Here is a 17113-nt window from a genome sequence, read left to right as displayed (position 1 = left end):
GTCTTTTCGAAAGGTTGGACCCGAGGTCACACTCGACAGGGGTCCGTAATGGACTGTTTCCCCGCCCACTGGGACTCCGACTGTGGTTTGGTAGAGTCAGGCTGAGTGGGCTCCAACTACAGAAACATGTGTTTTTTCTTTATTTTCCCTGGCCTTGGACAATGACACATAAAACCGCCTGGAGTCACCCCTATCCTTTCCCATGAGCACGTTAGCCACATGAGAGATCGCTCGAAGGCAGATTGGCTCCAAGGCACAATCTAGTTATTTCAAGAGTTTTTCTCATTTGTGTTGAAGTTATTTATCTCAGCATAACTTATTGTTCCCATATCAGATTTCTTTACCTCCATCTCCAATGAATCACACATGAGGCTTTTTAACATACAATGGGTTATGCATCAGGTTCTGCACAAATCTGTGAAGTCCAAGCCAGCTCGAGTGCATCAGGGCAACTTTTAATAATTTTACGTTAATTCTCATCCCTCTTTTTCCCAAATTGTATTGCTATTTTTTTGATAGCGTCTGTATTTTTGTGTTTTATGAAAAAATCCAGAATGTGTTGCATCTTATACATAAACCGTAAAGATTGTTATATTTCTTTTTTTAAGTCTTAAAACCTTAAGATCTTCTTTTGCTGTTTACTATATTGATGTCATTGGCATTGTCTTTTTTTGCAGACGACTTCAATGATGAAGAAGAAGTGCAGTCTTTTGGCTACAAAAGGTTTGGTAAGTACGTTGCAGTCCACAGTGACTTTTGAGTCGGCCCATGACTACTACAGATGTGCCTAATACTGTTTTCTTTATTCTGCTCCACATATCATGTTAAAAGTGTTTTCAAATAGATAAATCAGATCCTATCTTAACTTGTAGCCAGGAACGCTGATTAAAAATAATACAGGGCCATGCACTGGCGACTACCGTGGTTGTTTTTTCTTTTAAATATGTGTTATTATCATTAGCCCATCAGAAGGATGTTGTAGTAAACAGGTCTTTGCTTCCTCTGCTCTTTGATGTTACCATTTTGTATTTGATCTTGCTAAGCTCGGGATATGTTTCAATGATTAGTTTTTATTCTTGCCTACATTCACATGAAACAAAATTTGTGGGAGGAATGCAAACTTATACTTATAGTCATTTTACTCTCTGAAAAATATAAACATATATGAGCATTTTTCTCAAAGAGTAGACTTTTTATTTGTGAATTCGTACTATGGACATCTGCTTTTATGATTTTTCATCATATCCACATCATGTCATTTATAAATTAGGCACCATGATATGCAGTGAAATGCATGTGTGAGCAAAAATGTAGAGGGATTGTTTGAATACATTTTAGTAAAGATGTTAGTCATCTGTTATAGATATAAAGCGTTCTTCTTGTTTACTTAACCACAGACCTTAAAGGGACACCATTCAGCTGATCTCTGGGTCTGGCGCTAGCACTTTTAGCATAGCTTAGCATAATCCATTGAATCTGATTAGACCATTAGCATCGCTCTCAAAAATAACCAAAGAGTTTTGATATTTGTCCTATTTAAAACTTGACTTTCCTGTAGTTACATCGTGTACAAAGACTGATGGAATATTAAAAGTTGCGATTTTCTAGGCTAATATGGCTAGGAACTATACTGTCATTCTGGCGTAATAATCAAGGACATTGCTGCTGTAACATGGCTGCAGCAAGCGTAGTGATATTACGCACTACCCGAAAATAGTCCTCTGCCATTAAAAGATACTAAGGGGACTGTTTTTTGCTGCTGCGTAATATCATTGCGCCTCCTGTCAATAAAAATTACACCAGAATGAGAGTATAGTTCATTATAGTTCCAAACTCTTTGGTTATTTTTTAGCGTGATGCTAATGGTCTAATCAGATTCAATGGATTGTGCTAAGCTATGCTAAAAGTTGTACCGCCAGACCCGGAGATCAGCTGAATGGATTCCAAAACAGTAAAAATCAAATGTTTAACTCTAGGGGAGATGGAAAATGAGTGTATATTTAAAAAAAGTGGAGTGTCCCTTTAAAGAGAGGCCTGCATACAATAACAAATCACATTACCTAAGCCCTAGCCATTTTAAATTATTGGTGGTCTAGAATGAGCTTGAGTTATTTACAAGTTTGATTTCATTTACACCATCTATGCAGCCCTAAAACAAGCATGTGCTCTTTGATGTCCTGTTTGACCACATAGGCAGAGAAATTAGTTGATATAGGGCATGAATGTAAAGAATAGCTCCTAAAAGCAGTTGGACTTAAGCCCACAGTTCATTTGTCATGGCAGAAGTGGGTGGATTTGTTTTACTAGCATCGCAGGCTGTTAACACATACTTGCTCTGTTCTTAACCATAGACGTATAGACAGTTCTGAAAGGATATTTAAGACAATCTCCACAGACTGTTCCATTAATAAAGCTTTTACAGTATGTGACATACAGCATAGACTCACTTAATACCTCACAGATGACTTTCATGTTAGCATAAGTTTGTCTTCCGAGAAGCACATAAATGGCTATTAGGAGCTTTACCCCGTTGCCACTTTTAAGCACTAAATAAAACGGTTGGAAGCTCATTAGTGTTTTGAGACAGAGCCAGTAAACCATGGTGTCTGCAGACATGATTGTAGTTTGCTAATCTATGTCCTTTGCTCAGTGGGAGAGGAGGGGGTTAAACAAATGTGGCAGAGCTGGTGTCCAGTCCAGGAGCTGGTGGGCTGCAGGGTTTACCCAGGTGTGCGTTTGCACTGTCACTGGATACACTGCATCCCTTTATGCTGAGCCAGTACAGTCATGGACAAAAATGCCTGGAAGCTATTTTAGCCCATTCTTTCTGTGGTGTAACCAAATAATCACAGCTGTCTGGATGGATTTGTTATACCCATTTGCTTATAACACATTTCGGCTCTGAAGTTCATTATTTTTTCCTTCACTCAAAATATCAAATATTTGGCAAAATATGCCTTTTATCCTTCATTGAAAGAGAAGAGAACTTGAAACCACTTTAGTCGTTAAAATGAAAATTGGATTGAATGGAAATGCCACTGAGACATGGAAACTGAGGAGAACGTAAGAAAATATAGAAATAAGTTGTTTTAAGGATATAAGGCCAGATTTACTAAACGCAGCAAAAAAAAAAAGTGCTGATGGGAGTGGTAATATCTGCGGGTTATTTATTAAAAAGGCACAAATTAAATAACAGAGGCGCAACAGATGATTTCTATAATGATCACCACAATCTACTACAAGCAGCACAAATTAATTTAGGGTCAGAGCTGATGCTCTTGCAGGTGCGGGTGATCTACTAACGCCTGATGCGCATGAGTTCAGCACCACGTGCATCGCAGCTAAAAATGCAGGGTGTGAAATCCCAGCTAACGAATAGTAAGTACACTGAAAAGAACTGGAGGACAAAAAATGAAGGTATACAAGAAGTTTTAAATAATGGCGCAAATACCACACGTGCAAACATTAGTAAATTGCTTTGCGTAAATCATTTAAATACTCCCCTTCCATAATTTTTTCTGAAAGGGAAACTCCTAGAAATGCATATGCATAAAGGTCAGTCGCAAAAATAACTAGACCACACCTTTTCGGTGCTAATTATCCACTGCGCATCTTTAGTAAATTCCGACAGTTGTTATTTAACGCCAAAAAGATGGTTTGCGCTGGCGCAAGCTGTTAATATATCTGGTACGGATCCAACAAATGGCAACAAACTCTAACTTGTCAGTGTTTGTTGGATCAGTGTAAATTTGCCTTTAGGTCATTTTTACTGTTACAGTAGGTACTGAATTAAATGAAGCAGTAGGTACTAGTATATAGTATGAATATGCTAGTATGAAATTATTCTGATGTACTCCATTTGCCACGTTGATGCATCTTGTGACATACGTCGTCATAACAACAAGTTTGTCATTAAAGGTCATGTTTTTCCTGATCCCATTTTTTAAACTTAGTTAGTGTGTAATGTTGCTGTTAGAGCATAAATAATACCTGTAAAATGATTAAGCTCAAAGTTCACTGCCAGGCGATATATTTTCTTTAACAGAAGTCCCCTTTCAAAGTCTACAGCGAACGGCCGGTTGGACTACAGCCGTCTACTTCCTGGTTGAATGACGTCACAGCAAGAGTTTTTGACTAAACTCCACCCACAGGAATGCGTCAGTCGCCAGCTAAGCTTAAATGGCTCTGCTAAGCTAAGCTGCTGTCGAATCACAACACACTAAACAAGCTACACAATCATAACTAGTTACGTATTTCTGAAGTAGGGACTTCATAGGACAAGGAAGAGATCATTGAATACTTCAAGATCTTGCTAGAAGTAGTAGGTCATCCCCCTACTGTTTTTCGAATACTATAAATTCGGACATATTATTCCCCTCACCTACTAGCCTGGCTAACACCAGACCAGTCTCATAGAGAATGAGACGTGGTCTGGGAATCATGTTTATTTTCTCGTATTTGAGGCGTGGTTTACGAATGCCCAGAGCCGTTTATTGGGCGCTTCGAAAGTCTATCAAATGCGTCTGTACGTAGCTCATAGCCAATCGGTGTGTTCACTGTTCTGTGATTGGTTCCCTATTTCAGGGGCAAAATAGGTCTATAGTTTCAATCACAAGACTTTAGGTGTATTTTACAGGCAGGGTCATGTATTGGTTTTGATATCAAATAAATTGTCCTTGATATCTGAATCAAAAATATATGACATCAGTCAGTCATTAATTCTGACTGTAAAATACCTGAGCAGGCCTTCATTGCTCACAATAAAATCTGACTGTGAAAACTGTGATACGGAGCAGATGTTCATGCACTCGAGGTTTACGTTTTGCAACAGACATGCATTTGGTATGGTATATATTCGAGACAGAACAAGTGTTTTTCATTTGGCTCAAGTTTATTATTGTGATTTCAGAGTAGTTGCACAATGCACCCCCCGAGGAGCTCTGATTCAGGCTTGAGGTATGACATGCTTGTGTTTTCAATATGCGTGCATAGATGAAGGACGGATTTGGATGGAAAAGAAATGTTGCCTGTCCTCCAGCCCGCAGGGTCTTTGGGTTAAGCTGTAAGAGGTTCTTTAAAATTTCATCCTTATCTTCTCCCTGCCGTAACATGGGTTGGGAGAATGGTACACAGTTCTCCAACAGAAGAGAGGATATTTTATTTTTCCCCTTATGCGATTCGAATCCCACGCACAAATAAACAGTTCCCAGCAGGAGATTCATTGCAAGGACCGTAAGGATTCGGGAGAGGGCATTAGTAGGGAATGACTTGTCTTGGGTCAACATTAGGTCAGAACAGTGAAATCTGATTCTCTAAATCTGAACCTCTCAGTGGTGAAGAGTAAACATTTATCCACACAAATGTGAACTGGCTTCGCTCAGAACCATTTTGAAATCGTGTAGTTTACATAGTTACAAGATGTAGATGCTTGAAGATGAGCAAAGTTGTATGTTTATGTTGAATTAACTTGACTAATTGCTCTTCTCTATTCAATCCCGTGGCCATCAGGAAGCAGTAGTGCCGGACTTGTTGCATAAACTAATGCGGCTACCAAAGCTCTGGCTCTCCACTCTTGACAAATAGATATAAATTCGGCTTCTAAAACACTCCAGCTGTTGATCTCCACTATAATTTTCCCTTGCAAGAGGACAACAGCGAGACTGAGTCGAAGACAGCTTCAATCAAACCGATTCTCGTTTTCGAGACGTTCTTACCCATAAACAGCACCCATGTAACAAGCTGTCATATGATAGGGTCTCACACCTAAATGATGGATGGGTCCACTGCCTTTCCTGCACCACAGTGCCTGGCAGTCTTTCAATAGCAACACATGTCATTAATAAAGACCAACTCTTTTCTTTTGGCATTACCAATAAAAGACAGGCTCGGGTGCTGCAGTGTGTCTGATATATTAATGAAAGTCTTTTGGCTCACAAGTCAGCCAAAATCAACTCTGTGCTTCCTGGACTGAAAAAAAATTTGAGAGCGAAAGAACGATGTGTATTTTTCAGAAGAAGAATACTACATACTGGCAGTCCTTCTGCAAAACCGGCCAAGACAGAGGCACGGTGCGTTTTTTTAAGACTTTTGATTACTTTGGCTGTCAAGGGACCGCCACATGGTATTCATCTTGATCGTGTTTCATTTTTGACTTTTTAAGATCGAATTCAACCCAGACAGGATGGCATGCTGACTTTGCATTTAGTTCACAAGGCATTTTGAGCGAAGGGTCTGTTCGCAAGTTGCTAGTGAACTTTTAGCAAACACCTACCGGGGTCCTTTAATGAACTCTTCTTTGTAGAAATGTTAACCAACGGAGAGGAATTCTTTCCTTTGACAGCTGACATTTGGACTGTAATTACTTTGAACTATTACGCAATATATTTTTAGTCAAGAGACATCTTTGGCTAAATTAGATAAGTGTTGCAAAAATAGCACATGCATAATTTATTTTGCATAAACCAATCTTGGTTTCTTCTTCAGCTTACTCAAGGGTGGAGTGCATAATTTCCGTACTTTTTGCTGGACTTTGTTCTGTAATGCGTCAAACATATCTGGCAGTGAGGTTTATTAAACAGCTCAGGGATTTTAAAGCAGTTTTTGTGTAAGCTTTGTTGCTGCGGTAACGGATAGATTTCCCCTATAATAACTTCTGATTGCTGAGTCAGGATCCAGGTCTTGTGGTGGGCCACCCACCAGCGCAAACCTTTTCTTTTCAAACCCAACCCCCAAACCCACATTCATCCTGCAACCGGTACAGATGACTTTACTTATGCTAGAACATTCTCTACATAAGAAAGAGATGAAGAATAGCGGGAAGTGTTTCATAATTTTGGTTCACATTTGGATGCAAGAATCATTGACTCAATTATGTCATCAATTCCCAGAAGGATGATTGTTTAGAGTCTCTTTTGTCATTTGCTTGACAAATGTGTTCTTTTGCAAACTCTTTGACGACATGAGATCATGCCTTAAGTTTTAAAAAGCCCTACCGACATGTGCACGCAACAAACAGAAAAATGCAATGCAGAACGCTTCGGTTGACAACAGCAACGTCTTGTAAATCGCTGTATAATATGACTTGCATTGTGGTTATCTGCTTAACGCTACGATATTTACTTTTAATTGAAGCAACGTGTTCGCAACAATTAAGTTATCGTGCAAGCACACGTCTCCTGCAGGGGAGTGGTATTACATTTAAGACTTCATTCCAAACCCTAAAAATACTCTGCTTTGTTAGCTCATATGGTCCTTTTCCCCCCATGAAAGTATAGGGCTCGATTCCAGAACATTACGGAGTTCTGAATAAGGGGCCTGTTTTGAATCTCCATGGAAACTTCTCGATGACATCACATTGCTGTCATGAGCAATAAGTCGTATTGAAAGTCAGTGAAGGCAACAGTATGTTTGTGGAAGTGCAATCTTTTTATTGGACCCAGTGGTGTACTCTCCTCTTGCTTTCTTATAAAACCAGTCCCATAAAAGATTTAAAAGTAAAACTTTCATATTTCGTAATATGATTTCTATCACTGAGGTCATTAGTATAAGCAGTCCCTCCCGACTCTCTTTAAAGTAAATATTTTAGCCCTGATTGAGCCTTTATGTTAAGCTGTGAATTCGGCTCGGTGTTGCTTTCTTCTGTAGTATTGTACGTGTTGCCTAATGCATAATACATTGTTTATATAGTATACTTTATGATAATTTAATATATCAAAGTTACATTCTGATCATTGTTTACCTTGGTTGATCACAGATTGAACATGGGTCTGTACACAAACACACCAAATACCTAGGTCACAGTCAACGTGTGACATCCTGTTTGTAACTTTGTATGAAAACTTTTTCCAAATGAATGAAATGTGGATTTATTTAGATATTACTGGACATTGTTGTATGTCCTTCATTAAAATAAAAGTCAGAAAAAATAATGCAGTATACTGTAGGTAATATTGTCCGCGGTAAGTCTGTACATATTTGCATATTAAATGTGCAATTTATGCAAACAGTGATTTCTACAAGTGCATGTGTGAGTTTCCCGCAATGAATCAGTTAATTGTTTGGAATTGTGGACCTTTGGATGCAGCCCAGACAAATCCGATCATCCGGATGCTTTGTATTAACGAGTCTAGTTGGTTTAGATCACGTGTGATTATAATGACGTGGTCATGATGGTTAATCTTTTCTTGTTGTTGAATGGTAGGTGGAATCTTTTAGTGCTTTAATGGAAACACCATGCTAACTTGTTTGTTTTGAAACATGAGTACTGTATGTAAATGGAGGAAAGATCAGGTTACTTAAACACTCAAGTCTCAAAGGAGCTGCTCACAATTACAATATCTACCACATCACATGCATTACCTTTGTAGATAGTATATAACAAAATAAAAAATTTTTACAAGCTTTTTTGGCAAGTAAAGGAAAATTGAGATAATTTTGCAAGGTTTTAACACGTTTCTGCAACGGTTTTTCACCTCGAGAGTTCATGCAGAACGTTGCTCATCAATTTCTGCATTCAATTAAGATGCTGGAATTTAGTATTTATGACAGTGATGTGTCATATAGTTCATACTTGGGTTAAATATCTGTGGATCAGATTCAGACATAGGCTTAGAACCAGATCAGAGCCAAAGGCAGACCAGTTTTTATTGGTTTAGCATATTGAATGTTAATTTGAATCTAATAAACGGAATAGAATAGAATGTGACACATCAGCCTTTTTGACATTATACATCACACAATATGCAGGCTTAAAGGGATAGTTCAGCCAAAAATGAAAATTCTGTCATCATTTTCTCATCCTCATGCTGTTTTAAACCTATGAATTTGAAAAGGATATTTGATAAATGATGGTAAGCACACAGCTGATTGTAACCATTGACTTCCATAGTAGAAAAACAAATATTATGGAAGTATTGTGATAAATAATGAAGAAGATATTTAAATGATAGTAAGCACACAGTAGACGGTACCCATTAAAATTTTGTCTTATTTGTTTTTCCTAGAAAAAAGAAATTCATACAGGTTTAGAACAACATTAGGATGAGAAAATTATGACAGAAATTTCATTTTTTTGGCTGAACTATCCATTTAAAGGGGACATTTCACAAGACTTTTTGAAGATGTCAAATAAATATTTGGTGTCTCCAGAGTACATATGTGAAGTCTAGCTCAAAATATCATATAGATTATTTATTATAACATGTTCAAATTGCCACTTTGTTGGTGTGAGTAAAAATGTGCCATTTTGGGTGTCCTTTTAAATGCAAATGAGCTGATCCCTGCACTAAATGGCAGTTCCGTGGTTGGATAGTGCAGATTAAGGGGCGGTATTATCCCCTTCTGACATCACAACAGGAGCCAAATTTCAATGACCTCTTTTTTCACATGCTTGCAGAGAATGGTTTATCAAAACTAAGATACTGGGTTGATTTTTTTCACATTTTCTAGGTTGATACAAGCACTGGGGACCCAATTATAGCACTTAAACATGGAAAAAATCAGATTTTCATTATATGTCCCCTGCGTATGCCTATAGTGTCGTTTTTCATTGATATTTCTGCATTGTTGTTCGCATTGACATGCATTTATACATGCAGATCGCTAGTAGGCACTGTCCACAGACATGTTACTGGTGTAGACAGTATCAAGACAAAGCCGAAGAAGAAGCAGCTTGTTTTATATGTTGTTGGAAAAGCGACAGCATGAGTTAAATATACCTATTTGTGTGTGTGTCTATATATATATATATATATATATATTAGGGCTGTCAAAAGATTAATCGCGATTAATCGCATCCAAAATAAAAGTTTGTGTTTACATAACATATGTGTGTGTACTGTGTCTAAATATTATGTATATATAAATACCGACACATTCAGGTATATATTTAAGAAATATTTGCATTTAAATACTGTATATACATTTATATAATTTATATTATATATGAATATAAATATTTTATATATAAATATAAAAAATTTTTCTTAAATATATACATAATTGGGTGTGTTTTTATATATGAATAATAATTATACACCATACACACACATTTGTTATGTTAACACAAACTTTTATTTTGGATGCGATTAATCGCGATTAATCTTTTGACAGCCCTAATATATATATATATATATATATATATATATATATATATATATATATATATATATAGATATAGATATAGATATAGATATAGATAGATAGATAGATAGATAGATAGATAGATAGATAGATAGATAGATAGATAGATAGATAGATAGATATAGATATAAACAAATGTTTTAATTCCCATAAAATTGTACAAAAAACATACCTATTATATAATATATATCCTCTATAGAATCAGCTTTGTCTGTCTCTCTCTCAAGGTTTTTTTTTCCCTCCTAGGACTTTTCCCTCCTGACTAAAAAGCCGGAAGTTTTTTCTCCTAGGGTTTTTTCTCAACCCCTAGGGAATCAGCTGACATTGCCTTAACTTAACTATTCTATAAGTTACATTATAACTACACTCGTTAGTACGATTTAATCTTAGCCGCTGTATTCTGCTGCTTATGTTGTCCATCAATTTTTCTGTGTTTTCTCCTGCATCTGTTAATGTAAAGCTGCTTTGTCACAATTAAACAATTGTGAAAAGGTCTATACATAAATAAAAATAAATAAATTTAATTGAAAATATCACAGCGTTTGAAGTCCACATAGAACTGGCACGCAGAGCTACACACACCCTACGGTGTAGCTATGCCGTAGGTCCTATGCGGAATGATAAATCGCCTTTGCGTATGGTTGCTGTGAGTAGGGTGATGAAAAGAAGTTGGCAATTACTTTGTTTAGGTTTTATGCAATGCAAAATGTTTAGTGTTTTTAAACTTGTATGTTCAGCAGGGTTTGTATGCTGGAAGGTAGGCTTGTGTGACTTTACTCAATTTTTGGCAGAAAAACTCTGCATATCTTAAAGCCAACAGTGTCTACTTGCAATGTTTTCATGGAATTTTACTTCGACTTGTATGCATCAATCATCAAGCAACTTTACTGGTGAAAGGATAAAGACAGATGTTAAAATGAAATGAAGACTGACTTATTCTAACTTTAAGTTATTCGGACTGCATGCAAAGTGAGGTTCAGGTTCATAAGTTCATAATACTGTTAAAACATTTGGAAATAATCCAGGAGAATAATACATTTTGGCATATAGTATAAGCACTTATATTGCGAAATAGACCGATACAAAAAGAGCAGAATGTCATTCTGAGCACAGCGCTCATGACCCAGAGGCTCTGGCTGTGGATTTTGATTTCCTGTCGCCGGTTCTTAGTGGGATCTGCCTGTGTGTCTGCCTGTAAATTATCTTTGTTTTTGTCTCCACACATTTTCCATACATCCTTTTTATGATTTCCCCTTTAGGTTGTGTTATTTTTGACATTGCGTTTCTACGGTAATACAATACAGATGACTACAGGGCCAGGCACAATCATCTATAGGCATATAAGCATCTATAAGTATGCAAGCAGATGAACGTTTCTTTTCGGCCCGTTTTCTGTTTGAGCAGCAACACATCTTACGTCTTTGTGTTGTTGAGTGGCTGGTTTTAACAATCGATGGCTGTATGTCATCTCATTCCTTCAGAGTCTCAGTGGATTTCTAAGACTGCACATGGTCTTGATCACATAAGGAAATAATTGGAGTTGAAAACAGCCCACACGTGTCCCAGTGACTGTGCCAATGTCTTAGGAAAGAGTTTATTGCCTCTCTCTGAACTACAGAGAGGATTTATTCTTATTTCGGACTATTTTTTGTTGCTGATGTCATAAAAAGACATTTGGAAACAAAACTGTTCCTTGTGTTTGTTTGTTACATTTCATATGGTAAATATTTGGAAATATTGTAAATATACCTGCACTTTGTACATCTTACACTTTACTATAATAAACCACTTGTTTTTGCACTGCACCCTCATTTCCTTTTTTGATTGGCACATTTAATCAATCATTTAATAAATATTGCTACCCGTTTAAACATCCATTACGTAACATCTACAACTGTTTCTAAACCATTGGTTTAGTCAATGAGAAAGTTTGGGGCAGGATTATCTGTTGATCTAACTAATCGCAGAAGGAGGAAATGCTGTGGAAACCTGTCTGAAAACAGTATAAAGTCACTAGCGCTTTCCTTTTTTTGATGCCATATTTTGGCATAGAAAGCACACATTTTAACTTTTTGGCATTTAGGAATTTTAGACTGTCCTCCAAAAATAACAACCTCATATGTTATTTGTGAAAGCAGCTTATTACAATGTACAGTAACGTTTTAGGGATAAGCGCCCTCTAGTGGCCAGCAACCTATTACAACCTGTGGTTATGTTTTAAAGGAATATTCCATTTTCTTAAAAGAAAAATCCAGATAATTTACTCACCACCATGTCATCCAAAATGTTGATGTCTTTCTTTGTTCAGTCAAGAAGAAATAATGTTTTTTGAGGAAAACATTGCAGGATTTTTCTCATTTTAATGGACTTTAATAGAGCCCAACATTTAATACTTAACTCAACACTTAACATTTTTTTTCAACGGAGTTTCAAAGGACTATAAACGATCCCAAACGAGGCATAAGGGTCTTATCTAGCGAAACGATTGTCATTTTTGACAAGAAAAATAACAAATATACACTTTTAAACGTCTAGATCCGGTCCAGCGCGACCTAACGTAAATGCGTAGTGACGTAGGGAGGTCACGTGTTACATATATAAAACGCAAATTTGCGGACTATTGTAAACAATAAACTGACACAAAGACATTAATTAGTATCAGTTGACATACAACAACGTCGGAACAGTCCTCTTTCAACACATTTGTAAACACTTGTCTTGACGTCATGACGTATTGCGTGGGGTCAGGCTGGTGCATCACGACCGGATCTAGACGAGAAGTTGTGCTTTAAAAGTGGATTTTTTTTCTTGTCAAAAATGACAATCGTTTTGCTAGATAAGACCCTTATGCCTCGTTTAGGATCGTTTATAGTCCTTTGAAACTCTGTTGAAAAAAACTGTTAAGTGTTGAGTTAAGTATTTAATGTTGTGCTCTAATAAAGTCCATTAAAATGAGAAAAATCCTGCAATGTTTTCCTCAAAAAACATAATTTCGCCTCGACTGAACAAAGAAAGACATCAACATTTTGGATGACATGGTGGTGAGTAAATTATCTGGATTTTTCTTTAACGAAAATAGAATATTCCTTTAAGGTGGTTTGCTATGCTTCAGATTAGACACATTTAGGGGCGGTTTCCCATACAGGTATTAGACTAGTCCTAGACTAAAATAAATGTAAGCGCTATCCAAAATGAAAACAACTTGCACTCATATCTTAAAATATATCCGTCCTTTTGAACTTTTTGGCATTGATTTGTTTGCAATTGCTTTTGTCCTATTACTGGAGCAAAGAAACTTGAATGTAAATAAAATCGGCCCAGCTATAATTAACAGTAATCTTCGGGGGAATTAAGTCTCAAATATTATTCTTTTTAAGTCCTGATTTTCCTCAGTGTACACTACAGGTTTCGTTTTCAATGATTTGATCTCAAGACTCCTTGAGCAATCTGCTTGCTCAAATGAAATGCTCTAAGTCAATGGACCGTGCTGTTTTTATTGGATCAGAGTCCTTCTGCAAAGATAAACGGAGGTCATTTTTAAATTCATAAGTTCCTCTTTCTCAGATATATTTCAGAATGTACTTCCTATACTATGGCTGTGTTTTTAAATTAGGCTTAAGCGACTAATACAAAGGTTTCTTTGAGTAAAGCATTCCTTGCATGCAAATTGTAAACCGAGCTGACACTTTAAATGTTTGTTCTTTAGTCTCTGGCATGGAGGATTATTGTATCAAATCTTCTCCTGTGTCCTTGTATATTTTTATCTTTAATAAACTCCAGATGGTTATAGTGGTTTAAAGTGTTATAAACCTGTTTGCCCTCTAAACAAAAAAAAGGTTGCATGTATAGTTCAGAGGTTTACAAACCAACTGGTGTAGTAATTTGTTTTTAGAGTGCTTACTTGTTAACATTCCTGAGAGAGGGCTTTTAATGAGGGGTGCTGGGGGTATGATGATTGGATCCAGAGTTGTGCACCACATACACGAAATGTACTAAAATTTCTAATTTATAACATTTTATACTAAACTTGTTTGATTGATGTTACCAGATGTTCACTATGGTCATGTTCAGAATTATAGAGCAAATATTTGTTAAAATTATGAAAGATTGTTGTTTAAGTACGGCTTGATCATTTTAATTGCAATAATTCATTCATTTCATTACTGAAACTTTTATGGTAGGTTTCAAATAGACATGCAAAGTTTTCTAATTAAAGAATTACAAGACATATGTTATTTGTGAGAGCAGCTTATTACGACATACATTAACGTTTTAGGGATAAGCACCCTCTAGTTTTAAGGGGGTTTACCCTATGCGTCAGATTAGACACATTAAATGTTCTGGATTTGTAAAATTAGCAATGGTTTCATAAACATTTATGGTTTTAGAAATATTTTGGAGGATCTTACCCAACCCCTACCCTAAACCCAACCACTTCTCCACCATATAAAACACAACATGCATATACAAGTAAAATCACAGGTATTTATTGTATAAATTAACCAGTATAAAAGTATTACAAACCAATCAATCACATGAGCCAATAGCATTTTCCATTGCTAGCTGGCAATCGGTCACGAGACACACGAGAGCCAATGCTATTTCACAATCAAAGATGTCATATTTTGCTTCTTCTGGAAGCAGTTTTTGAACGAGTTTACACACTGAATTCGAGATTTACAGCAGATAGTAATCACTTTTGTGTCTTTTCCTCTTTTCCTTAACCTCAGTATTTGGATTTTTTTTTTAAAAGATTGTTTTGTAAGCTGTGTTTTATATTATATAGTAAATAAATGGGTATGTAATTTCAGTGTTTCTCGCAGAAAATTTGTTAGTTAAGGTGGTAGGATTTTACTGGTGGGCGGAGCAATCAAAGTGGCGGGGCATACGTGTCATGATGAAAATAAAAATATTTTTATTTAAAACACTCAAATAAAACTTAATTTTGAAGAAACTATGACAGAAAATGCACACATACTAGATTATTAATGAATTAAATATTTTTTAACAGATACCTCTAATGAAAATAGCTGCATGATGAAGTGAAACTAAAGGGTTAATAAAAACAAACTGAAGGATTGTAAAAACTGATTATTTCCCACTTTTAATTACATTATCTTAAAGGAGTGTAACTACTTTAGCATATAAACAATGCACATAAATAACGTGAGCAAGAGCGCTCAACAATTATATCAAATCAACAGGCACGTGCAACCTAGCTAGCAGGTTGCTCAAACAAGAAAATCACCAGCTAACTTACTTAAAATTTGCAAGAACTATAGACTAATACAATAACAGGCTTAAATAAACCCAAAACATAAGTCCACTTACAGTTCTCACGGACACGCGTTTTATCAACTGGCCATCCTCCAGACAGTTGAAGCACCATTTCGGCCGTTTGGTGAGCGTGCACACTCACGTTGTGAAGCTCGTCTGCGCTATTCTCCGAGATGCACTTGACTGTCTTTTGTGCAGGGCTTTAGGCGGGCAATTATCCTCCAGGCAGTGACGGACAGCGTCTTTCTCTAATTTCGGCCGTGTGGCGTGCGTGCCCCCTCGCGATGTAAAGCGCGTCCGCGCTATTCTCCGAGATGCACTTGACTGTTTTTTGTGCAGGGCTTTAGGCGGGCCGCCCGAACTGCAAAGTGCTGCGGGAAACCCTGTTATTTACTTAAAATGCCTGAATAGTGTAATGCGCAACTAAATACAATTAACCCTAGCAGTTTAAATAGAAAATCATCATAGCAAAATTATACGCCAGTAAATTAAGTTTCACTTGTTGCCTGTAGAGGCGTTCATTTAGGAAACACATCTGTGGGTCATATTTGGGGGAATGGACAAACGACCTAAACACTTGTATGTGTTGGAGGATAGGTTGAGAATAACATGCATATGTATTACTTCCACATAATAAGCATGTCAATCATGATCTGTGTGTGTAGTGTGGAAAACCGTCTTATTTCTTTCCATGGAAATTTCCATCACTGGCGTTCTGTTGAATTGGGCATGTGTGAGTGACTCTTATAGCAGGTACAGAGAAAAAGTACTGAGTCCCAACTTCCTGAGTCCAAATGAAACACAGCTGTTACACAGCCGTAGATGCAGATTTCAGCGTTTCGCTCTTTCTCTGTCACCCCATCTCTGACACAGTTTACAGTCACATCTCATACACAGTCAAAGCATCTTATCAATCTTGCTTTTACCAGTTTTCATTATGATCAAGTGATCTGTAACATTCAGGATCTGATGTGTTTACGGCAGTTACTCTGTGCACTATGTACAGAAGTCTGGTATGTCCGAGTTAACTCCGAGTTCTCGTTGGGAATTTCCTGAATCCGAACCAGTCGTTGCTGGCATTTTGAAAGGGACAGTGTAGCCCCTTTCCAGACCTTTCCAAAAGCGCAAAGTAAGGGCCCAGGTGTATGGTCTTTGACTTAGCAACCCAGTTCACTTCTTCTTCTGCAGGTTTAGGTACGTGTGCTGTTTTAAAACACATGTAGATGTTTGGATTTGGTTCGGAATGTTTATGGATAACGTTGTCCTATTCAGTTTACATACAGACACATGCAGTTTTTATGTGAGATATGATTTAGATCAAACAAGATAACATGTAAGTAGATGGCTTTTGCTCTTTTCTCTATCTGTTGTTTAAAATTAGGAATTTTTAATCCTGTCTTGGAATTCCAGCAATTTGAAACAACACATCTGTATTTCCTCTGTTAAATCAGCTTCATCCTTCTGTTTTTGAAAGCATGTGTGAAAAGCGTGGACTGTAGTTAAAGGCAGTCTAGCATCAGTGCAAACAGTTGAAAACAATTTCTCAACATCTAGATAGTTTTGCATTAAGCAGATGAAACATGCAGATGTGAGGCTTACATTGTTTTCTTTGCACATCCCACTGACCCGTAGCCAGAGGTGGTGATTATGCTTGTTTACACGGTATGGTTTGGTTATAGTTGAGTTAGGTTGGGTG

General features: G+C 36.9%; 1 protein-coding gene across 1 annotated transcript in view; it reads left to right on the top strand.

Moving 5' to 3' along the window:
* colec12 (collectin sub-family member 12) overlaps positions 1–17113 on the top strand; it is a 51731-nt gene that overhangs the window by 3226 nt on the left and 31392 nt on the right. Inside the window, exon 2 of the mRNA XM_073874810.1 lies at positions 678–728. Within this exon, the coding sequence (XP_073730911.1) occupies positions 678–728 (51 nt within the window). The remainder of the gene's footprint in view (positions 1–677; positions 729–17113) is intronic.

This window comes from Misgurnus anguillicaudatus, chromosome 2 (genome assembly GCF_027580225.2).
Source record: "Misgurnus anguillicaudatus chromosome 2, ASM2758022v2, whole genome shotgun sequence".
Taxonomy (NCBI): domain Eukaryota; kingdom Metazoa; phylum Chordata; class Actinopteri; order Cypriniformes; family Cobitidae; genus Misgurnus; species Misgurnus anguillicaudatus.
This window is presented reverse-complemented; position numbering and strand designations above follow the sequence as displayed.